Below are 27,502 nucleotides of genomic sequence, written 5' to 3'. Positions count from 1 at the left end.
CAATGATAATGAAGGTGGCAAGGCACACCGAACTGATAGTGTTTAATGTGGCCACCTTGGGAGGAGCTCCCATTATATTGGGGATGAGCTGGCTAGCGTTACATGATCCGCTGGTGGGCTGGCATCAGAGAGTGGTTTCTTTTGGTTCAGCACATTGCTTAGAACACTGCAAAGAGGGAAAGGGTTTGGCAGGGGCCCAAGCCACCCTAGCAGGGACTGAAGTAACGGAGAACGTGAAGGTACCACGACAATACGCAGATCTCCGCGACGTCTTCAGCGAAAGGGAAGCTGACCAACTACCCCCGCATAGACCCTTTGACTGTCAAATCAATTTACTCCCTGGGGCACAGCTCCCTGTAGGCAAGCTGTACGCCATGTCAGACAGAGAGATGCAGGAGCTAAGAGAGTTCATTGACAAGAACCTGAAGAGAGGGTTCATCAGAGAGTCCAGGGCGGTGGGGGGCAGCCCAGTGTTTTTTGTGGATAAAAAAAACACGAACAAGCCGAGGCTTGTGTGTGACTTCAGGGCCTTAAATGCAGTGTCAGAACCAGTGGCTTTCCCTATGCCCAGGATTGACGACATTTTGACAAGGGTCAGGAAGGGAAAGATTTTTACTAAACTGGACCTAAGGGGGGCGTACAACCTGATACGAATAAGGAAGGGGGATGAATGGAAAACCACCATGTTCACCCCTTTGGGGGCATTTGAATATTTAGTTATGCCCTTCGGCCTACAAGGAGGCTCCGCGTGCTTTCAATCGTTTATGAACCACGTCCTGGGGCCTTTGCTTTACAAGAATTGTGTGGCCTTCTTAGACGACGTGTTGGTGTATTCTGAGAATGAGGAGCAGCATGTGAGAGACGTCAGAGAAGTGTTGAGCAGGCTGCAAGCCAACCAGCTGTGGGTGAAACTGGAGAAGTGTCAGTTTCATACCAAGGAGGTGGAATTCCTGGGGTATCGCCTGTCAGACAAGGGATTGGCCATGGATCCCGGCAAGGTCCAGGCGGTGCTGGAATGGAAAACACCCAAAACAAGGAAGGATGTGCAGAGGTTCCTAGGATTTGGGAACTTCTATCGTAAGTTCATCCGAAACTTTGCCCACCTGACGGCGCCCATTACGGACTGTCTCAGCAGTAAGAAGAAGTTCGTTTGGACTGAGGAGGCGGAGCGAGCATTTGAGGAACTAAAAAGGGCCTTCGCCTCGGAACAACAACTCCTGCATGTGGATTTACAAAAACCGATGAGAGTGGAAACTGACGCATCAGACAGAGCGATTGGGGCGGTGCTTCTGCAGCCAGGGAAGGAGGAGTCAGAGTGGAGACCGTGTGCCTTTTTTTCGCGAAAGCTGAACAAATCCGAGAGGAACTACACGGTGTATGACCGAGAACTACTAGCCATTCATGAGGCGTTCCGGAGATGGAGGCACCTGCTAATTGGCGCACAACATAAGGTGCAGGTGTGCACTGACCACAAGAACCTAGAGTATTGGAGGACGGCACGAGTGCTCAACCAACGGCAAGTGAGATGGGCCCAGGAGTTCTCCAAATTTAACTTTGAGATTTGTTACGTGCCAGGCCCAGAGAACATTAGGGCGGACGCTCTCTCACGCAAACCTGAATATTTGGAGGGGGAGGGAGCACCCGAAGAGAGACATGTCATTCCAGAGGACCGCTGGGTGTGTGGGGCGGCATTGGTGGGACAAAGAGAACTGGTAGAGGAAACAGAGAATGATGAATACGCCCAGAATAAGCTCAGAGGTCTTAGGGGTGAGGGAGAGGAACCAGGGGGTTTCGAGGAAAGAAATGGAGCTTTGTATTACAAAGGGGCACTGTATATCCCTGAAGGAGACTTAAGGGGGAGGGTACTCAAGCAGTTGCACGACAGCCCCACGGCGGGGCATTTTGGACAACACAAAACCATGTGGTTGGTCACCAGGGAATTTTGGTGGCCTAAGGTGAGGGAAGATGTACGGGAGTATGTAAGAGGGTGTGAGCAATGCCAGCGAGCCAAAGGGGAGAGGCGGGCACCGGCGGGGCTATTAGAACCCTTACCAACCCCAGAACGACCTTGGGAGGCAGTGTCGATAGATTTTATGACTGATCTGCCGAAGTCCAAGGGGAAAACAGCCATCATGGTGGTGGTAGACCTACTAACAAAGATGTGCCACTTTGTAGCCTGCTCGCATGCAGTCACGGCGGAAGAGACAGCGAAGTTATTTGTAGAACACATTTTTAGGTTGCACGGAGTGCCATTGAGGGTGGTCTCAGACCGAGGAAAACAATTTACTTCCAGGTTCTGGAGGAAGCTCATGAGCTTACTGCAGGTGGAGGTCAACTTTTCGACTGCCCGGCACCCTGAAACCAACGGGCAGGCGGAAAGAGCAAACGGTGTCCTCCAGCAATACCTGAGGTGTTATGTCAATGACAGAGAGAATGACTGGGTAGAAAAGTTGGCGCTGGCGGAATTTGCCTACAACAATGCCGAGAATGTGTCCACAGGGATGAGCCCCTTCTTGGCTAATTATGGGTGTCATCCCAGGGGTTTCCCAGGGGGAGAAGGGGAGAGATGGAGCATCCCGGCAGCCGAGCATTTTGTAGAAGAAATGGAAGCAATCCATCGTCAGCTCCAACTCAACTTAGAAAGGGCGAAGGAAGAATACAAGAGGCAGGCAGACAAGAACCGAAGGGAAGGTGAAACCATAAGGGTGGGAGATAGGGTGTGGCTGTCAACCCAAGGGTTGCCGTTCAAAGGAGGTTGTAAGAAATTAAGACCCAGGAGATTGGGTCCCTTTGAGGTCATTCAACAGGTCAACCCAGTGGCTTTCAGGCTCCGGTTACCCAACCACATGAAACTGCACCCAGTATTTCACAGGTCGTTACTGTCACCGTATGAGGGGGGACGAGAAGGGATGGCCACTCGGGGACCGGTCATAGAAGAAAGGGAATGCAGCAGCCATGTGGCAGAAATCCTCGACGCCAGGTGGAAGGGGGATCAGGTGGAGTATTTGGTAGCGTGGGAAGGAGAACCGGAGTCAGAAAACACTTGGGTAATGGCAGAAGATATCAATGACGAGGTATTGATAGAAACGTTCCATCAAAGGTTCCCAAGGAAACCTCAGCCTGTGGAGAGGTTCCGGAGGGAATACTTTGGGACCACCGATGAGGAGGAGGAGTTGGAAGGATTCTCGGACTCGGAAGGGGAAGGGGAGATGGACTCTGAGGAGGAGGAGTACTTCGAGACCAGGAACCGCAACAGGTGGAGAGAAGTGTTCGGGACATCGGAAGATGAAGGAAGTTCATTCCGGGGTTTTGCCTCCTCACCGCCCGTAGAGGAGGGGGCGAGAGGGGATGAAGGGGGCCCTGGAGGGGAGGTGGATGTCAGGGAACTGCCATCGGAAGGAAGGGAAGTGAAAGGGCTCACACAGGTTGGGAGAGACTCAGCAGCTGAAGAGGGAACCAGTAGGGGGAGAGGAGCTGAGATGAGGGAAAGTGAGCTGGAGGGATGGCTCAGAGACACTTCCAGCGAAAACAGTGGGGAGGTTTCAGGACCTCCTGTAGGGACACCCACTCCTCGCCGGAAACTGTCACGCAGAGAGTCCAGAAGACGTGTTTCCGTTAAGGAGCTTTTATGTTGGAAGCGATTCCGAAAGCAACCACTGTCGGAATCTGCCAGCGACTGACGGAGCCATGTTTAAGGGGCTCCGTTACAGACAGAGGTTTGCAAACTTGACCAAACTCTGAGGGACTAGGATTTTACACACAAGCAGCTCATCGTCCCATCACAGGTTGGACTCATGATTTATATCCTTTATTTGGACTCCTTCGGGAGGAGATTTTTGTCAGTTTCCTCTGTCTCTGCAACCCCTTGAAAATGGGCTTCTGAGGGTTGGCGCACCCTCCAGAATAGCATGGGAAAAGGTGGCCAGGGGCTGCAGGGAGAGGCAGACATCAGCAAAAATCCCACCCCCCCCTTTTCTGCCAGTAGGTAATGTCCTGAGTGTAACTTAATCCAGGAAAAACTAGGACTAGTGGGAGCAGGCTGTGGGATTCAACCCATTGCTGTATTCTTACTTTCAGCTCATGTGAAATGAACTGATAATTTTCAGAAAAGAAACAGAACAGGATTATTATTTTTTGCAACATGTATAACTGAAACATATCCTTATTTGTAAACATTCTGCCATTGCCCTTATTTACGAGGTATGGTAACTGTTTTCTGGTCTCTCCTTTTGAAGAGATCTTTTTTTTAAAAAAAAAATACATTGACATTATAACTGCCTACCCAAATAGCAAAGTATCCTGAATTTATTGGAGCTACAGCTATTCTGTATCAAAATGCAACCAGTTAACACTTCAAATTCTTTTTGAAAAATCCTTAAATTTAAAAAGTTTAAATCCTTTGAGAACCCCAAAACACAAAATAAATTGACATAATAATAAAAGAAGCTTTTTATAACTTCCTCAGAAGCTCATGTGGTGCTAGATAATACAGGGTGAATTTAGTACAGCATGCAGAGAAGAGTCTTCAGCCCTATGTAAGTTAGGTGAACCTTAGTAAACAGAATAAGCTATCATAAGTACTGAATAGTACCCTGTTATTCATCTGTGAAATACTGGAGGATGTGACGGAACAATACATTTCATTACTAGAAGCCGCACACTTTGAAAAGTTTTATTGGCTTTCTGCTTCCAATTTTTAAGCTGAGAAAATGACTTGCATTAGGATTAAGCGTTTCCATATGAAGGAGTCTTTAAAAAACAAGCTTATGCTTATTAGAATGCTTCAGTTGCATTTACTTACCAATTTGGAGAGTCCGGTATCCTTTCAAGCTATTAAGTAACTAAAAAATATGTTTCCGAATTCAAGCAGGAATAATGCTCCTTGCTATTCCTGCCCTGCCTGGTTTAAAAACTCTGGAACTTCTTGAACTCCAAAATTGGGCTTGAAAAAAGCCATTGTTAGTAATGTTTCTTGTTGGTGCCAAGTATGGGTTAAGTGTCAAATGCTGCAGCTGGCCAGCTCTCCTAAACTTCCACGAAGGGCAGCTCTGAACTATTTAAGTGACAAACCGCAGACCTTGGCAAAAAAAGAGGAAATGTTGTGAAAGCTGAAATCTTACTTGCTAGCATATAGCCCCTGTAGATTTTTTTTGCCTCACTCTTAGAAGCATTCTATAGAACAGTTAAAAAGAGTTGGCTTCAGTGCTCTGAAGAGATGCTGTTCATTTATCTCTGGAAACTGTTCAGTGCAGTTCCACTCTGGGTTGCTGAACTACAGCTCCCATCATTCCTGACCATTTGTCATGCTGGCTGGAGCTAATGAGAGTTGGAGTCCAACAACATATGAAGGGCCACTGGCTACCATCACCCAGATGATTATTCTTACTAGGTTTCTATCCCACCCTTCCTCCTGAAGGAAGCAAGAGTAGCAAACATCAGAATTTGAAAGCAGTCCAGTAAAACACAATTTAAACATTTCAAGACAACTCAAAACACCCTAAAACATTTAAACACTCACAGCTTCTGAAAACATTAAAAAGCAGTCACGTACCTGCATAATTATTAATTCCGTGTTTGCCACGGCCAGTGTCTATCACCCATCAATTGCCTGGGTAAACAGGAATGATTCTAAATCTGCCCTGGAATTCAGTAGTGAAGGAGACAGGTACCCTAACCAGGACGGGCATTCCACAAACGGGACCACCCCTGAGAAGGCCCTGCCATGGACAAATGGGTTTGCTGCACTCCAGCTTCCTTTTAGTATAATGAAGTGACTGGTGGTTTTGTAGCCGTGCAAGGGAACTTGTGCTCAATTCCTGACTCATTCATACGGTACTTGGAGAAGAAATCATGGCCTTATTAACGGAGTGCTTTCCTTACGTATGAAATTGGAAGTAACTCAGCATTCTTTTTAAAGACAAGAATGAGATCACAATTGGCACAAGATAGTAAACCTTCAAATGAGAATTTCTAGGGAAAGCAGTTCGATTCCTCTTCAACTATACCTGTTCTTTTAGTCAACGGGGAAAACCACCATCTGTTGTGAGCCACTTTGGACAGTGTGGGAAAGAACTTGTGTTTCTGATAAGTTGTGATTGCTGGCATCTTTATAATGACCTTTAAAAAAATGTTTTCTAGGGCATTGAAAAACACACTATCAGAAATAGGGTATAAATACAACTATTAGAAATTCAACTATCATAATTCTTTGCTTCTTTGAATCATTTACGTAGCTCTGCTTTTGGATTCTGAGACATGTTCCAAGGACACAAAATAGCCACTGCTTCCACATATGTATATTTCTCATACCAGCTGTTTACATGTGTGAACAACCAGCTTTTGCAAGAATCACCTGCTCTCTATCCTGTGAGCTGAGAAAAAAAATCACATGCTGTGATTTCTTAAGTTTACGAAAGGGAAGTTGCTTGTGCATTTCCCTGCTGATCTACCCATGTAAGCTTTGAGGAAGCCATGGTGACATATGACCTGAACAAACTCTGAATGGCAAAAAAGAGGGAGTACCTGTATTGACTTTCTAAGTGTGCCTTCCCTATGCTTAGGGAAAAGGAAGATGTTTCCTATTTTGTTAAGACTTATGAGATTATGATCCTGTGCTGTTTTGTTCTGGTCTGCTCTTTACCTGGAACTATTGGATCAAAGTCTTTTTTTTAAAAAAGTAAGTTTTTATTCTGTACACAATCAGATTTCGCCTGTGGACTGAACTCAGCACTTTTCTGACCTGATACAGTTTATTTTACCCTCCACACACAATGCATTTCATAAGGCGTACTGGAGAAGGCTCAAGAACTCTAAAGGAGAAGAGAGAGCTTTCCCAACCCTTGGCATACAATTCAAGTCCAGTGGACTAACCAATTTAAGGCATCTGCATGAACCCATTGTTCCCTGCAGACTAGTGATGATTATTTTCCAAAGAAGCCCACACAACCAAATGCAAGGTGTGGTGCCGCTGCCTAAACAACATTTCCCCAAGAAACCATTATTCTTATCCGTGACTGAAACATAACCTTGATATGCAAAACCCGCCTTTATCCACAACTGACACAAGCCTTGTCAGCATTGCTGGCAATGTTTTTATTCACCCTTGTTATGACTCTGCTGGCTGAAGTTTATGGGATTTGCGGTTCAGAGGGCACCAGGTTAGGGTAGGCTGCCCTATGCTGTCAAAAGCGTGTAAGCTATGGTTACCAGATTTTTTTCCAATGAATCTGGGGACACTTTTTTTTTTTTTGGAAGCTGGGTAGCAACAGGGAATCAGTAGTGGGGATGGTGAGGCAAAAGACCCCGGGCCCAAGCAGACACGCATATGCATGAAGGGTGTAAAGCCCTTCTTTCGCACCCTGTGAAACATAAATGCACAGAGTTTTTTAAAAAACAGGGCAACAGCATGCTGCCTACCCGTGACTCCTGAGCCTTCCCCAATCTCCTTCCCCCTTCCCCTTTTGTTTTGACAGATCAGGGGAGGCTCAGGAGTCACAGGTGGGCAGTCGTTGCCCAGGAGGGACCAGCCTGGTAGTGCAGTTGGCTCTGGCTGGCTTCAGGAGCTGCTGGCTGTCGTGGTGCAGGAAAAATGATGGGCGCCACAGCAGTGAGCAGCTCCTGAAGCCAGTCAGAGCCAGCAGCATTAGCAGGCTGGCTCCGGGCTGCTGAGGCTGCCACTGCCACGTTTCCCAGGGACAGATTTGCAAATCTGGGGACATTCCGGGGATGAATTTGTCCGGGGACAGATTTGAAAATCTGGGGACTGTCCCCGGGAACCGGAGACGTTTGGTAACCCTAATGTAAGCTGCTCAGGGAGAGCAGTTTCCCTCTTATATACATAGCATTGGAACTAGAGCATACAAGACTCATGTAGCGGCTAGCAAAAGCTGCAGCCTCTTTCCCTTCTCCCACAGTGCCCAGTAATCCCATTTTATGTGACACTGACAGTGCTCAGAGTTTCCCTGGCCTGCCAGGCAATGAAGTGCAGTGGGAAAACTAGCAGTACAGGGTTGTCACATTAATTTTGCATCGCTAGACTTTGCGATGGGGAAAGGAATAGGAGGCTACTGATTTTATCAGTGGTCACTCTGCTTCCCCTGTCAAATCAGAATGAATGTTGTATAAGGAACAGACATTGTCTAATCTCTACATAAGCAATTCAGGATGAATGCTCAGTAAATGGGTTGCCTCAAAGACCTGTTCAACAACACCTGGGGGCCATCAGATTGGGGAAAGAGATCAACTGAAAGTCTATGGTTACACACAGAACTATACATAGCCACAGACTCTCGCACACCACAATGACGCAGTGCATAGCAGCTGTGAAACATGCACATACCATGTTAGGGATAACCAGAAAAGGATTTTTTTAATTATTTTAAAGAACAGGTACTTGCTTCTTTTTACAAATCTATGGTGCAATTCCACTTGGAGTACTGTCTTCAGTTCTAGAAGCTACATCTCAAAAAAAAAAATAAAAAAAAAAATAGAAAGAAAGGCAAGTAAGAGGAAACATAATTGGAATGTATAAAAATGAATCAGCATGAATCAACAATAGTTTCTTGCCACCTTCTGGTTGTGCAACATAACTACAGTACATGAGGTTTAATTTTAAATTGATCATGTTTGGCAACACCCAGAATTCCATGTGCTAATCTACTGCAGTAGATACTATCACATTAGACTGTGAAAGTTATTAATACTCCTCAGTCAAAACATACTATAAATAAGATTAAGGAGAATGCATCATCCAAATACTATATGGATTTAATTATAGGTTTTTCCTTCAGAAAGAAAGTGAGGCAATTAAAACATATCTGTCAACTTTTCTCTTTTCTTGCGAGGAATCCTATTTGGAATAAGGGAATTTCCCTTTTAAAAGGAAAAGTTGGCAGCTATAAAGTAAAAATGCATCACCATCACATCTCTTCTGTAGAAACATGTTTACTGTGGTGCAGGAGTGGGCAGAAGATAGAAGAGGATCCGCTAATAGATCTCTGGGTGATATGAAGTAGATTGGCAATGATGTTTTGCTCCCATTTGTTTAACAATGAATCTATTGTTTATGTTGCTGGTCTATATCATAAAGAAGTAACTTACATTCTATCTGTTAACAGCTGCAAGAATGTTAATGACTCAATACTGGCAAGTTACATTACTCCCTTCTTGGAAAGAATGGCTTGATAAAGTTTGGGATTTGGCTATAATAGCAAAAGGAGCATCTTATCTAAGAGTGAGAATTGCATGAAAATATAGAAACAAATTCTGGGAAAACTGGTTGCTCCTCGTATAATATTATGAAGAAAACAATGACCTCCCATGGAAGCAAATTCAAGTAGTTTGAGGGTTTGTTTTTTTAAAACAATAAATATTGCAATTCTACGTTAGTATGTGTACACACACACACACACACACACACACACACAGAATTTTATGTTCTGAAGTATTTTCTTTCTTTCTGGAACCGTTTTGTTGATTATTGATAATAATTGTAACAGAAGCATGTTTTCCTCCACTAGATGGCAGAGTACAACATTTGTGATAGTCTAGACTAGATTAAGTCAAAGGCCTGCTTACTCTGCTATATTCTGCATGGCTCCCTTGTGCTCGGAACAACATGAAAAACAGCGGACATTTGTTATAATCAAACAAAAATACTTTATTATTTACACTAACAAATATACAGATACAAATATGGGACGGAATGTCCATCTCACTGCCTTCAGCGTCACAGATCAACGTATTCATGATATATTCGCACCTCTGATCTTCTAACACTCTGAAGCGATCTAATGCTTTCGCTCCTCGTTCGCATGTTTGATTTCCTAAACATCCTTCTTGAAAATGATCTACACATGAAAAAGTAGATGATTGGATCTAGGCACACGTTGCACGCAGACAGGAAAAGTGTCACTTCCTTGCAGTAGTACAGGATTTTGTGTGCCGATTCGTCCAAAAGTTTATCTAGGTGGCCAAAAATAAAAGGTATTCTACACAAATGATAAGGCAAGAAACATGTGAAAAACACTGCTACGACCACCCTTATGCTTTGGTTGTGCTTCCGTTTGCGACTTGAAGGACTGGTAAATTGTTTGCTTGATTTGTAGATATACTTTGATATTTCAATGTAACATCCTATCAATACTATCAGTACAACGACAAACATGCCGTTGTTGATGTAAATGACGGCTCTGTGCCATTTGACTCCCAGGGAACTCTTTAGCTTTAAGCAGTCGCCTATGTTTTTCCTAGTCGCATGACCATTTGTAAGGATCACATTTGGCAAGGCTAAAAATGCCATGACAATCCAAACGCACGCAGACAGAATCTTGGTGAACCTGATGCTGTACATCCTGGAATCCCCAAAGGGTTTCACTACTTTCAGATAACGATCGATGCTAATGAGTCCAAGGAACACAATTGTAGTGTACATGTTGGCGTAGAACAAAACTGTCGAATACCGGCACAGGAAAAAATGGAAGTACCATGGCCCCAGCCTTGAGTCCTGGATGATTTTAAATGGGAATGTCAGGGTCATCATCAAGTCCGCAACCACAATGTTTTTGAGGTAAAAGATAAAGCTGGTCTTGTTTCTGATGTGGAAGAAAATCCATACAGCCAAGCTGTTCAGTAAGATGCTAGCCAGGAATATGACGAGGTAAAGCACAGGTAAGACAATGGTTGTGAATTCATTACTGGTAGAATTCCCAGGTAGATCTTGTGAACAGTTGGCTAAAATACTGTTGCCTTGACCCAGATGTTGATGATGATCTATAGGAATGATGGAAAGAAATGGTCTAAGTTGGTTTAACAATCGTAGCTATTCAGACGGAACTATAACAACAATAACTCAAGAGTTACCCCCATAATCAAGACTCACATCCCCATAGTTTATGTGAACGGAAGGAATCCAGAAACTGTTTCTGCATGCACACTCATCTATCACATTTGAGTAGCTGTGGAGCATGTAGAAAGGGTGCAATTAGACATGATGGACTACTATGCTACTGAATAGCAGTTGTTTGGGATTAACAACTAGAGGTGGCTATTGCTTTTCGTCTCCGCTTGTGAAGCACCTGGAAGGGCTCTGCTGGAAATGTAGTGCTGGAATGCATAAATATTTGGTCTGATTCAGCAGGGTGGTTCTTAGGAGGTCAGCAGAGTGAGGTTCTACACCTGGTACAGCCAGGGGAGTTGCCCTCCTCTTTCAAGAAAATGTTTTTATTACACTGCTGTGTTTGCACGCTACAGAAAAGGGCTTCAGACCACAGCTCCAGCAATGAGGTGGCAGGGCGTGCATTGTTTTAAACTCCCAACAGCAGCCAGCTGCACAAGTATGCTTAGTGATGCCAGTGACTAAGATCCTGTCTGCATGCAAAGGCTTGTTAGGATGAGCCCTCGGAGTCTTATTCAAGGACACAAAAGGGTATTGAAAGGGAGGGGAGAAGACTGGAACATAAATATATGCTGTGTTCATAACTCTTAAGACCAGTTCAGCAGCAGAATGAGCTGCCTAAGGAAACTGTAAATTCTCCATTTATTGAAGGTTTGGAAGCAATTGTTAAGTTGTGGGTGAACATATCAGACGACACAGCGATTCTTCAAACAGCTCTTGTTTATTCACAGGCCAGAACAGAACTGAACTGAAGGGTTCAGCCAGCCTGCTTATATAGAGCTCCACTAGAACGCAACAGTAACCATTTTCAGTAACTATCCAATCACTGAACGTCACTTTCAATCCCTTATTTGCATATGTGGACCTGAGTGAAAACTATCTACAGTATCCGCCTGCTGGCCCAGGTGAGAACTTCAGTACATAACAGCAATGAGGCTGCAAGTCGAGTTCAGAGATTGTGCGGGTAGTGCTAAATCTGTGACAACACGAGAACCACAGATCATCCCGCTCCTGCCTAGCCAAACCTTGGGTCCTGCTTTTTATGCCATTTGTTGTGCAATGCTGCAAGAGAGCCTCCCTTGCTTTAGGAACTCTTTGCCCACCAGTTTAGACTGCATCAGGCTTCTAAGTCACGTGAATCATAGGGTATTTTGGTGGCATGATGATCATGTAGTGAGGACCACCAGGTGCTTCATTAAATACCTAATTGCCAGTCTCTAGACTCACGAATGCAGTAGCAGGCTGTAGGTGAGTATCTGCTTGCATTCATACCTGCCAATCAGATCATTGTGCTGTCGGCATTGATAGCACTGCTATATTTGTTTGTTTGCTTTTTTTAAGAGGAGAAGAGGGGGAGAATATGGAGTCTTCAATCTAGGGTTGCCCCAAACCTGACACCACAGGCAGTCTCTACTCTTTGGCACTGCCCATGCATTCCAAGCCTAGCAGCAGGAACTGTGTTGAGAGCTCCAAATGCTGGCTGCAGCTGTGTAGCAAGTGGAACTGCATGCATAGTGGTTTTCTGAATGTGAATGGCATGCGAGCAAGGGTTATCTTCACTAGATTGCGGTGTATATACAGGTATGGTTATCTTTTTTAAATACCGTATATCGATAATGAGGGGCTTCATTACGGGTACTTGTGAATTTTGATTATTAAAAAAGGGATGTGTGTGTGGACCAGGGGTAGTCTGTTTATTAGATGGTCTGAGGTTTAAAGACAATGACCTCATGAGCTTGGTTAGAATGCTAAGCAGGAATGGAAATAACCAATGGTTGTGTTTGGGAAGGCTTCTAAATGAACTGCTCTTATATGAAACTTAACTAATAATGTGATACTAAAAAGGAGGCACAACTGTATAAATTATTAACTCCTCTCTAAAACAACTGTATCAGGAATTCCTGATTTATTTATTTTTAAAGTCATTTACCTGGAAGCTTCACATATGACATGTTAGACCCCATTATTATTGTTGATTTGCAGGTCAAATGCTTTTCAGGAGACACACTGGTGGCAATTGATCTGGGACACATCATGGGTTGTACAAGTTCTAACGTCTGAAAAATATAGGAAGTGAAAATATTTACAATAGGCAAATACCTCAGTGTCAACAGCAGCATCTTTTAGTTTCTGGCTGAGCACAGAATGATGGCAGCTGTGCTACAGGCCTCGGCTTATAGGACAAAATTATGAACTCAGCTGCATCTTGGCCCTTAAGAGACAACTCAGACATGGCTTTTCTTCCATGGAGTTCAACTTCAAGTAAAGAGGAGATAGGTGTGCACCATCATCTATGAAGTGTGTGCATTTGCTTCCTGATGTGTCTTGTGGAAAATGCACTACATGGAAAGGATAGTCTAGCAGGCATGTCCACAGTCCGTTTCTGGGGCCTAATCTGGCCCGCCGGTTGGTTTAATCCGGCCCCTGTGGCAGTTAATTTTCTGAGGTAAAATCATAAAAAAACTTCAACAACTTCAATCCTAAAAAAAGGTTAACAAATTTGGTTGGCCATTTGGTTGGCCCTCATGGCCCTTCACTTCATCAAATCTGGCCCTCTTTGAAAAAAGTTTGGACACCGATCCTTCCTCATACACACAGAGATGTGTCACTGTGAATGAAAAAGCTAGGACCAGCCCCGATTCTGGAAAAGGCTCCTACAATATCACTGCTCTCTTGGGCAATGCAGCTTTCTGTATAGCTTCTACATGCCCGTGCATTAATTATCAGCTCACTCTGCCACTAGCTTATAGTAGCTGTTGCCTTGTAACATGGACTCCCAAAGTAGTAATTATCTGGAGACAGACAGACAATATTTTAATCGACTCCTATGGGTAAATTGTGAGCAACAATGAATGTAGCAACAAGGACAGACTATCTTGTGGGCAGGTGGTTGCGTGTGAGAGAAACGAAGGCCAATACTTAATTCATTCCAAGCTAACACAAGTATATATTTTTCCATTTTAACTACATTTGTACAGCTGCCTGTAGTTTATTGATGCTTTAGCTAAAAGCCTGGGCTTATCATGGATCCTTCAGCAATCATCAATGGGATTCAATATAACTGTGTCCTGGTTGCAGACAATTAGCTCTCTATTAAATAAAAGTGATGCCTACCATTCTTGAGTTTCTCACTTTGATCCACCAAAGACCAATTTACTTGATTAGATTTCTTGGGTAATAATCTCTGGATTCCCTTCAGCTTTTGATTGCTTTGCCCTTTCAAGGCAGACAATCAGCAATAAATGACAAGCTGAATGACTAATCTTGACTCACATAATCTTCATCCCAGAGTAAATTAGTATGTAAATAATATTGGGGTTGTTACTTCTGGTGGATGGATTAATGCAAAACACAATGAAGAGTGAGCAATGTGAGAAAATTAGGCTAGGGAGTGTCATTCAAAATCATCAGAGATAGTTAAATTCAGGAAAATATCCCTGTGAACTTAACTTCTGGATTCTGGCTATGCTAATAAGCTTTTTCTATGTCCATTACCCATGTTTCTTATTATACTATAAACCCTGAGAAGTTCTGTACCAGTTTAGAATTGTGATAACATGTAAACCAGTTATAAATAGGGCATTATTCCCAGTCTCTATCCTCCTTATTTCCGATGTTCCCTCAATCTGTGCAATTTATGACCTACCAACCAAATACTGTACAGGAACTATGGTTTATCTGCCTACCCAGAGTTCAGTAAATCTAGTTTTGCTGTTACCTATCTGGGAATATTGAGCAACTGCAGTACTGCCATAAATTGTGGGGAGCTGCACTCATTTGAGTCCCATGGTGGGTTAGCCTGCCCTTGCCCCATTTTATAACTGTTTAAATATTTTGGGAGCGTTACAAATAAATTGCATTTTATTTTGTACATGGGTTTGATATGTTTCCTGTAAATAATAAATTAAGATCGCAGATGATTAAAAGTTAGCGACGCCAAGAGCATGGTAAATTTTACGCCATATGTAATTATGAACAGAAAATAACCATTTCTAGTCCCAGTGCTAAAATGTGCTACACATTTACATTCAATTAACACAAGTAAATGCAGGTCTGCAGCCTAATTTGAATAGGTGCTTCACTTGCCAAACAATATGATAAAATGGCTTCTAAACACAAAAAACTTAAATGGCCTGTTGCAGATAAACAACACTTCCACTTGCCAGTTTTGTTTCAACCATGTAGTTTTCTTCACATTGACTGTCTCAGAGTGGATCCAGAGTGCACAGCATCTCAGACTTCTCATACCGCTTTGAAAAATTCCTTCAGTGAACTGATTTAAGAGGTCTAAGTAAGAAATCTAATAAATATGTCCAAGCAACCAGTGGGCATCACTGAAATATCTACTCATCAGCCAGTAGGGTGGGAAATGCATTTCCTATCCATTTGTCTCTGTAGGACATAAGAACATAGGACAAGCCTGTTGGATCAGGCCAATGGTGCAGCTATTCCAGTGGCCCACCAGATGCTTGTGGGAAGTATGCCCACCTGTGGTTCCCTGTAACTGGGATGCAAAACATACACATCTTGACTGGTAGCCATTGATAACTTTGTCCTCCATGAATTTGTCTAATCTTTTAAGCCCCTGAAGTTGGTGGCCATCACTGCATCTTGTAGGAGCAAGTTCCGTAGTGCTGTGTGAATAATTACTTTCTTTTATTGGTCCAGAATCTTCCATCATCCTGCATCATTGAATGTCCATGAGTTCTAGTGTTATGAAAGAAAGAGACAAAAACGTTTCTCTATCCGATTTCTTTGTGCCTTTATGCCTTGCAGAATTTTATCATGCAACCTCTTAACTTTTTTTGTAAACCAAAAAGTCCCAAATGCTGTAACCTTTCTTCTGGGTGTAATTGATTCCACTTTATACATCTCTCCATTTGGAGGACTGTCCATTGACTCCTCCTGTATGCTTCCTGCTACTTAGCCAATTTCTGATCCATAAGAGGGCTTCACCATGACTGTAAAGCTTGCTCAGGAGCCTTTGTGTGGTACCTTGTCAATGAGATGCAGCAATTCAAGCTTCACTTGTGAAAGTGGAGGATCTTGGTTGGACTTCCGTAGGAAACACTTGACTTCATACGCTGTGGTCTATGATGACTCTAAACAAGGAGAAAGCCCCATGATCTCAGCTTGCTGACACAGCTTTTACAGGTAGCAACTTCCTATGCTTTCGGCTTCCTCTCTTTCCAAACGCCTCCCCTTTCTGTCCTTCCTTTCTCAATACAGTAGAGAGATTTCAAGATGCCTGGAACAATTTCAATATTGGTTTTACCAGCAGCGTGTGTTTATGAAGTCAGAAGACAGTGGTTTACCAAAGCCACTGAAAAAGGGACAAGTAGCAGTGACTTCAAGTTACAGCAAAGAATATAAAACTTGGAACAGCAACTGAATCTGAACTGGAAACCCCCACAATGTCATCTGAAGCTATGTACACACTCATTGTACCAAGTGTAATCCTACTAGGAGCACAGGGATTGTAAAGCTTGGCTTCCTGTGTTGTGTGAATGCTTGACATTTTAGATTATTTATAGATACAGACAAAATACAGGATACTAAATGATGTATCCAACATGATGGATGCCTTCCAAGGAGATGTTGGACTACAACTCCCATCATCCTTGACTGCTGGCCATGCTGGCTGGGGCTGGTGGGGGTTGTAATCAGGAAACTTCTGAAAGGTCCCAGGTTCCCCATTGCTGTACTATACAATGAGCTGGGACTATTGCGGCTTGGATAGATGTAAAACATTTTTTAAAAGCATCCCTTAAAAACAGCAATTCTCCCCAAAAATGACATTATAGGTTTTTAAGCCACCTCTGCCAACTCCTAGCAATAACCTTGCTCTATGAGGAGACCTGTGTGAAGCCTTTAACATGTTGGGAGTACTGGGCAGTTGTTCAAGCATGCCCTTGGATTGATCTTCCACTAATGAGCTTTGTCATCTTAAAGCTGTGCTTTCTCATTTGCTCTTTTCGTTAACTGCCAGCGTCCATGGCAGCTGTGGCACTAATTGGGCAATAGCTTCTTCAGTAATCCAAGCAGCACAGTGCTTCATTTCATGCCCTTGTAGTGAACTCCTGTGAGCCTTAAAGGCATTCATGTCTACTGCATATATCAGATGGGGACTTCAAAGCATTTCTTAACAGAAGCAAAGTCAGTTTCACTAGCATGGTATTGTCTTTGCAAAGACTTCCCGTACTCCTTTTTATTAGACTAGTAGTAGTAGTAGTAGTAGTAGTAAGCTGTTAAATTGAAGTTAAACCCTACAACCCACAAACTTGTATGTGCTTGTTTTTCATTTAATCTTGTGAGAATTATTTTTGAGAGGCAAGAAAATATAATCCAGGTTGAGATAGAATTTTATATGGAAAGAGGGACCAAAGGCTCAACTAGTGGCTACTACATGATTGGCATAGTGTATTGGCATAGTGGCTACTGCATGATTCTTAGAATCTGGTGGTCTGCCTGGAAGGTGAGCAGGATGGAACAGAAGTGATTGGGGAGGAGGCTTTTCCTTAGAGAAATAAAGCCGTGGCTGGTGGCAAAACAGGGGAAGGTCTGGAGTTAAGTGATCTGCCAAGACCTGAAGCAATTTTCAAGTGGTCCAGGGGAAACCATGTTTGGTAACTACTGCTCTAAAGAGTACATATGATGTAGAAGGTGAATTGCCAAAAGCTAGCTCCAAGTTCAATAAAATAATTGCAGTATCTTACATTGACTTTTAATCCTTTCTTCTTCTAATCCAAGTAATCCTGACCAGGTGTGGACAGACACCTACCTTTAAAAAAACACAACCAATATATTTTCATAGTATTGTAAATGTTTCCCTCCTTGCAATTAGGGATGTTGACAGAAGCTTAATGTGGTATTTGTTAACGCTAGAGAGAAAGAGAGAAAAAGCCTGCAATGCTGATCCAGTAAGAACCTCAGTGCAGAGGAATATTTTAAGCCTCATATGTTTTATAGGTTGTGTTGCTACATATTTAGCGTCATTAAAGTAAAGCCTCTGCAATAAATATGTGTAAAGTACACACTGCTGCATATATGGTGCAATTTGTTGTTGTTAATGCTGATGGACTGGTTTGTGTATCTGAGCAACATAGCTAAATTATAGGTTACAGGATACAGAAATTATGATGAGTTAATAGCATCTAAATTGCTTATGGTTTTGGATTATTTGACCTATATAAAAAAGCCATCACGGTGACGAAAAACTCTGCATGGAAGCCATACAATGCCCAGTTTGGTTTCTCTTTCCCAGATTGCGTATGACTTTGTTTTCAAGCATCCGACTCCATTTAGGTTGTGTTTTACTATTTTAAAAAGGCGCTAAACTGTTGCCATGCTTGAGCCTCGGTACAAATTTCACCACTACAGATGAATGCAGTTTAGCTTTCTTTCTTTTTTAAATGCTGAAAAAATGGCATTGGGATATCCTAAGGCAGCCCTCCAGATGTTTTGGGACTACAACTCCCATCATCCCTAGCTAACAGGACCAGTGGTGAGGGATGATGGGAGTTGTAGTCCCCAAAACAAAGTTTACCCCAAAGTTTACCTATGCCTGTCCTAAGGACTTTTCCTGTGTTTCAGCCATTTTGCCAGGTGTGAGGTAAAGAGATGTATGTAATGAGCAAATCATGATGCTGCTTCCTCAGCAAAGTCTGCCTATCCCATTCAGGCAAAATGACATACACCCTGACAGTCACACTTTACCAAGAACAGTTTCTATTTTCTGGTTCTTATTCATAAAACCATTGACTTAGATACTAATTAGGCATCCATGAATAGAAGGTCTCATTGATGGAACCAAGATCTGGCAGACAATTCCACCAGCGAAGGTGGGGGTGGAAGAGGAGGCTGCAATTTTTGTTGAGTCCCCTCTTTATCCTGTAGCCCACAGCATCCCTCATCATGCAGCTCTGGAGGGCCCCCGACCCTCTAGCACAACTGTTAGGGGGCAGACAGGACTTCAGGAGGAAGAGGGAACCAACAAAAGTAGTATCTGTCCCCTCTTCCACTTGCATGATTGGAGTGTCAGATGATTGGACCTTCAAGCAGGGTCCCCCCCCCCCTTCTCCTTCCAGTGGTTCCAAACTCAGAATCCTAGCCACTGTCCCCATTCTTGCCCGTTTGTGATGCCTTGATGATTTTTTTTTTGTTGCTGCTAGTTTTGTCATTCCTCACAGTTTTATGTTTCCGAAGTCTCTAGAAGTTAAAACTCTGAGTGGGTGGATGCATTATCTGTAAAGAAGGACATCATGGCAAGGTGAAGAATAGCCTAGCCACATCCACCAGCCAGAGAAGGAGCACCTTCAGAGAGTTTACATTGTTCCCTCATTTTTCAAAAGAACTCTCTGTTCCAACCCTCAGTTGTCCGGGCAATGGAGAGGAGAATGGAAATATATGATGGCCCTGTCCATCAGCCAGGAGACTGAGGGCTATTGTGTTGTGGGTGTTATAATAGGTTTTGAGATTTGTTTTGTTTTAAATTAACCTGTTGCTTTTAGGCTGCCTTTAGAATGATTCAGAAACAATATTGCACAATAATCTAGATGCATACCAAATAGACTTGGATATGTTCCCCCCACCTCCACTCCGACAGTAGGAAAGTTGCCTGAGAAGAGTTCTGCTCAGGAGGTGCTTTCACTAGTGGAAGGTGGTGGAGAGAGAGGGAGAGAAAGCAACTTTTACAGGTCCTCACCACAGTCCCTTGCACCCTCCAGCAATCTGCAAGCCTCTAAACAGTGTCCTGTACCTCTCTGTACTAGGTTGGTTTTCTGATATTCATTTGTGTGTCATGTTTGTTACTTGATGCCCTGGCCTCTTATGAGAGGAAGGCCAGGATATATTTTTTTTATTTTAAAAAGAAGCATTTAAGTTTAAATTAATAATTATTAATATTTTTTAGAAATATTAAAGTTATCATTAATTAATGTACTAGATAATCCTCAGGGTTCCTTCCAACTCTACAGTTCTAGGATTCTATGCTAAATTTACAAATTTAAATACTAAATTATTTAAATGATTATAAAAGAAAATCTGTCCTGGAGTTCTGAACATTGTAGGTGGTGATGCTGGGGGCTACAGGGGGAGTTCGCAAAAGTCTTGCTGCCACCTTCTGTCAGTGGGATTCCTCTACTTGATCAAATGCCTTCCAAGGATGGAAGGAGCCCATATACCCCCTTATTTCATGGGAATGTCTGTAGCTCAGTGGTAGAGCATCTGCTCTGCATGCAGAAGGTCCCACTTTCAATCCCCAGGGTCTCCAGGGTGGGCTGGAAATGTCCCTTGCCTGAAACCCTGGAGAGCCAGTGTCAGTCAGTGAAAATACTGAGCTTAATGGGCCAACAGTGTGACTCAGTGTAAGTCAGCTTCCTATTTTCCTATCCGGTTCCCTTATACAACAAGGGACTTTCCATTTCATGGCCTGCAGTTACTGTGGCATATTCTGAACTGGTAAACCTAACTGTCCAATACAACACCTGTGCTATCCGTAGCCTTAACAGAAAGAACCACCACCCCCTTGGCTTTTAAATGAGTGGAAGACAGCGTATTGTATTGGAAAATAAATAAATGCAGCTGTTCGGTAAATAGTACTTTAATAATGTATAAGAGTAGTGGCGGGGGAGATTGTGAAGACTCTTCGTAAGAGTACAGTGGTACCTCAGGTTAAGTACTTAATTCGTTCCAGAGGTCTGTTCTTAACCTGAAACTGTTCTTAACCTGAGACACCACTTTAGCTAATGGGGCCTCCTGCTGCCGCCATGCGATTTCTGTTCTCATCCTGAAGCAAAGTTCTTAACCCAAGGTAATATTTCTGGGTTAGCGGAGTCTGTAACCTGAAGCGTCTGTAACCCGAGGTACCACTGTACAGGGGAGTCCTAAGCATGTCTTTTGCTTTCATCTGTGTGACATGCAGCTAGAGGCTGTGTAATTATTGGGTTGGTCTCAAGTGTCAAGTTAGTTTGGAGATGCAAGGGGAAGGAGTGTATTTCTCTGAATAATAAAAGTTGAGGTTCATAGGTAGGAGCCCACTGTGAAGGAGCATAGTGAATCCGGAGACGGGAAAGAGAGGTTGCAGATGTAGGTCATGTCTGCCAAGTTAGGAAAGGGGACGTATTGTTAAAATAGGTGTGGACGTTGCTCAGCATTGCATTGTGGGGTGGAGCACAAGACCTGACTAAGGGTGATGGATTCCTAAAATTAACTCTGCAATTAAGAGGAGGAATTCTAGACTTTTTGTTATTTTAATGCACACCTAGCTATTGTTCCAAATGGTCTTTTAATTTTAGTGATTTTCTGTTGGTAGTACAATGAACACAAAGTTGTTTAGCAGGTGAGTTCTTAAGTGTGCGCCTTATGTGCATGTTACCATTTCTAAACAGAGGAATGAAGCAGCTTCTCCTTTCTTCCTACAGACTTCATTTCTGCCTATGTAAACTACCAGGCATGTTTCTCTGATATATTGGAGAGATACTTTCTATTCCTTTATTACCCAACCACATTCTTTGTTCCATTAAAAAACCCCTCTCTACTCCATCTGCCCCATTGTCAGAACAGGTACCACTTTTATGCAAAAATAGCACTTGGCCACACCTCTCATTGGTTCTGCTGTGCCTTCTTTGAGCGCTTTTGACTAGCTGGAATGTGTCCTTGAACTGCCCAAGTCTCCTGCAGCCTGGATGGAGTGGGGGGCATAGAAACCTTTGACCTTTGGATGGCTGGAATATCAGGCACTGTAGGTAAGAGTTACAGCTACAGCTCTGCTGACTTTTGCCCTTGGCACCACCATTTTCGGGCTGAAAGTGTTTCTTCACCCCAGGTTACATGAACAGGATTAACTAAACCACTAATTTAATTAAGCTCCAGCAGACAGAATGTCCACTCAGCCACTAGGAAGCTGAAGTATTCTCTGCTGACCAAATCTAGCTGTTCAAACTACAAGCAAAGCTGCCAGCCATTCTGCGTGACTGCCTGCCGAAACACTCACTTGGAGATGTAGAATCCATAGGTTTTCCCATTGTGGCAGGTCTGTTAGAGTAACCATACTTTCAGAGGTGTAAAGGATTCTGCCCAAGAGGCACAGAGTGATTGCTGCTGGCCTGCATAGCAATTCTGCTTCTTATACTGTAGTTGTTTCAGCTTGTAATACTGATTTCATTGACTCCACTCAAACCCGACATAATTCAGAAACACACGCTACTGCTCTATTGTGTGTTGAAGATTTTAGTAACTTTGTTCTTCTTTTCCGTATACAAAAGTAGTGCACCTATACATAAAATGATATGCTTAACTTTTAAAGGAATTTTCCTGCAGCCTACATTAGTCTTTCTTAAAGTTTCTAGCCACTAAGAACATATTCCAAAGAAAGCAAAGCAAAAGGCATACGTTAACACAAAAGAAACATGCTACAAGTTTCCATTTCTATGAGCATCCTGTATATGAATTGGCTAATTAAATAAACGTAAAGGTAAAAGACTCATAGATGGTTAAGTCCAGTCAAATTTGACTGTGCGGTGCAGCGCTCACCTCTGCTTTTCGGCTGAGGGAGACAGCATTTGTCCTCATGTGGCCAGCATGACTAAACTGCTTCTGCTGCACAGAACACCGTGACAAGTGCCAGAGTGCACGGAAACACTTCCCGCCACAGTAGTACCTATTTATCTACTTGCACTGGTATGCTTTAGAACTGCTAGGTTGGCAGGAGCTGGGACAAAGCAACGGGAGCTCAACCCATCGCACAGATTCGAAATGCCAACCTTATGACCAGCAAGCCCAAGAGGCTTGGTGGTTTAGACCACAGCGCCACCCACATCGGATGCAGGATGCTCATAGAAATGGAAACCTGTTGCATGTTTTTTGTGTGTGTTAACACATACCTTTTGCTTTCCTAACATTTTTATATTGCCTTTTCTCTAAGTTGCTCAAGGCACTTCATGTTTCTTCCCCATCCCAATCCCCCCAAATATGCTGATATTTGAGACATAAATCTGAAGAGTTGACCTGGCTGGAGTACAACCCAGTAGCTGTCCTTTGGATAGATTGCCTGGGTGTGCTATTTAAGTGCTTCCAGTCCCCCACTATATACATGAGCATGGGCTTTATAACATGAACAAATCACTCCAGTGATGAATCCTGGAGCTGAAATGCCACACCGAGAATCTGGGAAGCTGCCAAGTGATCTGCCCTTAGACATTTGCATTCAGGCTTAAATAGCCGAGCTGCAGGAGCGACAGAAATCTTTGTTTTAAGTCTCCCGCTGGACAGAGACTCCACGATCCCAAGATGATTACTTAGACGGCATTGCAGCATGGCTGGGTAGCTCTGTCAATCAGTGGCTTCTGCAGCTTTGCTTTCGACTTGCAGCTGACATCAGTGGCCAGGAAGGGGGAGAGAATTAACTTCCTGTGTCTAAAGCTGAAAAGGCAGCTATGGAGGGGCAAGGGAGGAGAAGAGATGAGTCAGTTCTTCTAGGGCTCTGTAACAGTCACCCTCAAACGTCTGCGCATCGGAAGCTATCACTGGGACAGCTTTCTGCTTGATGCCATTTCAGTCAAGCAAGATGTGACCTTGCCAACAAAGGTCCGTATAGTTAAAGCTATGATTTTCCCAGTAGTGATGTATGGAAGTGAGAGCTGGACAATAAAGAAGGCTGATCGCCAAAGAATTGATACTTTTGAATTATGGTGCTGGAGGAGACTCTTGAGAGTCCCATGGACTGCAAGAAGATCAAACCTATCCATTCTTAAGGAAATCAGCCCTGAGTGCTCACTGGAAGGACAGATCGTGAAGCTGAGGCTCCAATACTTTGGGCACCTCATGAGAAGAGAAGACTCCCTGGAAAAGACCCTGAAGTTGGGAAAGATGGAGGGCACAAGGAGAAGGGGACGACAGAGGACGAGTTGGTTGGATAGTGTTCTCGAAGCTACGAACATGAGTTTGACCAAACTGCGGGAGGCAGTGGAAGACAGGAGTGCCTGGTGTGCTCTGGTCCATGGGGTCACGAAGAGTCGGACACGACTAAGCGACTAAACAACAACAGATGTGATGGGAGTCCCATCCTTATGAAGCAGGGATACCAGGGCACTTTACAGTAAAATGAGTACATGAGGAAGGGGAGAGAAACAACCCACTACCGTCACTTACTTCACTGTGCTCTCCTGCATTAAGACATTTTCTTAGTTCATGTTCAGTCTTGGAGCCAGGCTAGAGGAGAATGCTGCTTAAAGCAATGGGACGCATGCAGCAAAGTCAGGTAGGGGACAAGAAATGGGCTTCTTTTCCATCCCATGGACACTCCTTTTCATGCAAAGAGTAAACCCTCCACACGTGCGGACTGAGCAGCCGTGTGGATAAAACTACATGTGACTACACTTAGCCTGTTTGGCTATGAGTAGTTTTGGTTCTGGACATGGAGGAGCTCTGAACCCCTAATGATGGTTTTAAAAAATTCTAACACTATTTTTTTTTTAAACTTGCAGGAATAGGTAGCACTGGGTAGAATGCAATGCACAGAAACATTTTTTAATTTAAATATTTAGAAGTTTTTGTATCATAACATTTAGCAGTTGCTTTGCTACTAAAAGATCTTTCCAGAAACCTGGCCTGGATTCTAGAATGGCATTTTGCTATTCTGCAACCGTTGTTAACTTTACACTTTGTTCACCTGACAAGCTGTGTGTGTGTAACATATAACCTTCAAAGTTAAAACAGCGAAGAAATGAAAGATTTTCTATCCAAAGAATCTCCTGTCCTTGTCATTCTGCACGTTTATCATAAAAGAGTTTTTGCAGATTGAATAACTACTCTGCTAGAATCAGATACTTACTCTCCTGTGATGCTAATTATACTAAAAATAGAAGCAAGTTAGAATTTCAGGAAAATAATAATAATAATAATAATAATAATAATAATAATAATAATAATAAAAAACTTGCCTCCTTTTCCCATTCCGACATTCTGTAGTGTTCTCTGCACTCCTATCAGTCCAGAACAGTTTGTAGTATCATGTTGGATGGACTGGTTCCTCTGTGAACTGAGTGGCATAACATTGCACGGTGCATTTCAGAATGCCAGGGCTCCTTGGGCACCTTGGGAATTGGAGCAACCCAGACAGTGTTGCATGCTACTACACGTACAGAGAACTGTGTGGCTGGTGAGTTAACTCTGCCTAGAGTTCTTTTAGGGTGGGGAGTGGAGGAAAGGCACTTGTGGTTAGGGAACGAAGACTGGTGTGTGTGTGTGTGTGTAACAAGAGGGTTAAACTAAAGGATAAAAAGAGGCTGAAATGAGATGGGAAAGAGAGGCAAAGGTTGAAAAAAGAAAATCTTCAGAAAGCAGACCCTCTTAACACTCTGTTTGGTTCTCCTCCCACAAACTGTGAGAAATGGGTGCTTTCAAGTGACCCGTTTACTGAGCATCCTGAAACATTTGCAGGGAAATTAGATGTTGGTTATTTAACAAGCATTCATTCCGATTTGTTTAATGTTACATGGTATTGCTTCAGAGCAAGTGTTATCTCACACTTCACACTGTATTTCCCTGTCACCTTCCTTACCACAAAATAAATCCAGTCTTTTGGAGAAGTGGACCCAAGAGCTCCATGTAAACTTTAATTGCACAAACTGAATCTGTCAGTATGTGACAGAATCCCAACAGTGACAGCCTGGAAGCACCCAGTGGCATCTTTCATGCATGCCCACTTCTCTTTCCTCCACCATACAGGCATCCTTAGCTATTTCTCTGCAGCTGCTGCACAAACATTTATGCTCCGTACAAGAGCAAAACCAGGCCCATGAAGACTAGTTAGAACTTCAGGATTAGCAGTGGAAGACAGATGAATGACAAAAACCCCCAAAAAAAGCATACAAATGAAACCATTTTTGTTATGATTTTGAACGAGTAGCAATGGGGGCAGTTGAAAAAGCATACATTGTCTGATGTACCAAAAAAGCATGCCTGGATTTTGTAAAAGCAATCAGGTATCCTTGTTTCTTTCCAAACAAAGCAATGCATATATCGCAGTATAATCTTGGAAACGTCTCAAGATTTAAAATACGTATAATAAAAGTGATATCAGTTCACATATCTGAAAGACTGGAAACAGGTTGTGTATAAGCTAAGTAGAAAAACTTTAATCTGTTGGCTGCTCTGCATTTATCAGAAATTTAGCTGAACACTCAAATCAATTACTCCAGTTCATGGTGTACTAAGCTGAGGGGCTTTTAATGCCCTTGTTTCTGGTGTTTTCCAGAGATTCCTTGCCTGGCATGTTCTAGCATGAACTTCTTATGCCTCATTAGAGCAATTAAAGAGAATATAAACCCAATGCTACGTTTGCTGAGCAAGACCCAGCAGATCTAAGAAGAACCTTTCAAGTCATTTTTTAAAAAGTTATAGGTTCCTAATTTCATAATTGCCTGTTATACAACATGAGAGTTTAGCCTAGCAACTTTTTTTGTGTACTGCACAGAAATGTTTTTGTTTTTCAACTTTTGGAACTAGACAAATAAAATCAATCTAGACTAGAGATACAAACCAATGGAAGCCTAAACGTACAAACACCTTGTTTTGACTTCACGCATTTTGCCAAGAACGATTTGAAAATTTGAGGTATCGTTAAAGTACAAGCCTTCTATTTTGCACTCTTTTGAGATAAATATAAAATAAATTACCTGTCATCTGTGTTGCTCTTCATTTGGCTTTTTGTTGTCAATGCTTGTAGCAATGTCTCCAGGGTGCATTATATTCTTCCAAAACATTAAAGTCTTGTTTGCTTTCTCCAGGACAAGAAAAAACACACGTTTTGAACTAAGTATCCGAAGATTCTAAGTAAGGTGGATTTATAAGTTAGACGTAGGGGTAAATCAGGCCCACAATTAAAGCTTGCTGGCTTCCAAGTTCTTTACTCCTGGTCTGAATGGTCTGAGCCAGGAAGAACTTGAGTGACAAGCTGTTTCAGCCTTAGAGGTGACTCATGAGCTAGCGTAGGTGAGATTTGAAAACTTGGGGCTCACTTCCTGGCTCTGCAGTAAAATTAAAGTGACAGACTGTGATTCAGTTGTGATGGCACTGTAAAGGCTTGGAAAACATGTTTTACAGGATGCTTACAGAAGTTATATTTCATACTATTTAATTAAAAAAAAAAAATTCCGAAAACCAGCAATAATAACAGAACTGCTTCCCCCAACGGCAGATGTTTTGTGATATTGAAAGCAATGGGGAAATTGCGCTGGGAAGTGTGGAACAGTATTTGCTTCATGGAATGACGTCTAACCCCACCCTGCAAATAGATAGGAATGAATCCTCAATAAATAGCCAGCATCAACTAACCTCCCCACAATCTTTGTGGTGGAAAACATTCAAGATGACCATTCCGTAAAAAGATGGTGTTGAAGTGACCATAGTCCCTCAGTTGCTAAAAGCATCAATTGTGGACCTTGGCCTCAGTCCTGTATAGCTGAAGGAGCATCTCCACCCCCATCGTTTAGCCCGGACACTGAAATCCAGTGCCTTCTGGCGAGAAGGCCTTCTGGCGGTTCCCTCATTGCAAGAAGTGAGGTTACAGGGAACCAGACAGAGGGCCTTCTCGGTAGTGGCGCCCGC

General features: G+C 43.0%; 3 protein-coding genes across 6 annotated transcripts in view; 1 reads left to right on the top strand and 2 right to left on the bottom strand.

The window, feature by feature from the left end:
• The window catches only part of P2RY14 (purinergic receptor P2Y14), a 32,655-nt gene extending 5,943 nt beyond the window's left edge, over positions 1–26,712 (bottom strand). The window contains exon 1 of one of the 3 annotated variants that reach the window (XM_081008275.1): positions 26,572–26,712. The gene's annotated coding sequence lies outside the window, so the exon portion shown is untranslated. Of the gene's footprint in view, positions 1–4,801; positions 5,456–5,551; positions 7,160–26,571 lie in introns of those variants that run through there. The other 2 variants (XM_081008276.1, XM_081008274.1) reach the window with 2 other exon arrangements.
• MED12L (mediator complex subunit 12L) overlaps positions 1–27,502 on the top strand; it is a 169,567-nt gene that overhangs the window by 60,948 nt on the left and 81,117 nt on the right. The gene's annotated exons all lie outside the window — the stretch shown is intronic.
• GPR87 (G protein-coupled receptor 87) lies at positions 9,634–26,712 on the bottom strand. 2 transcript variants are annotated; one of them, XM_081008243.1, is made up of 3 exons: positions 26,572–26,712; positions 12,825–12,951; positions 9,634–10,770 (listed from the first exon to the last, which is right to left on the bottom strand). In XM_081008243.1, exons 2-3 carry the CDS (start codon positions 12,928–12,930, stop codon positions 9,728–9,730), a joined length of 1,149 nt encoding a protein of 382 aa, XP_080864369.1. In that variant the 5' UTR covers positions 12,931–12,951; positions 26,572–26,712; the 3' UTR covers positions 9,634–9,727. The 2 variants fall into 2 exon arrangements, with proteins under 2 accessions (XP_080864369.1, XP_080864370.1); XM_081008244.1 differs by lacking the exon at positions 26,572–26,712 and adding an exon at positions 15,890–15,996.

The sequence above is a fragment of the Podarcis pityusensis genome (assembly GCF_964106645.2).
Source record: "Podarcis pityusensis genome assembly, chromosome: 5".
Classification (NCBI taxonomy): Eukaryota; Metazoa; Chordata; class Lepidosauria; order Squamata; family Lacertidae; genus Podarcis; species Podarcis pityusensis.
This window is presented reverse-complemented; position numbering and strand designations above follow the sequence as displayed.

Bases quoted from the DNA above. Each gene is read 5' to 3' on its own strand.
- GPR87 (XM_081008243.1), bottom strand. From the start codon at position 12,930: ATGATGTGTCCCAGATCAATTGCCACCAGTGTGTCTCCTGAAAAGCAT. The intron at 10,771-12,824 runs GTAAATGACTTT...TCATTCCTATAG, and splicing joins GTCATATGTGAAGCTTCCAG to ATCATCATCAACATCTGGGT.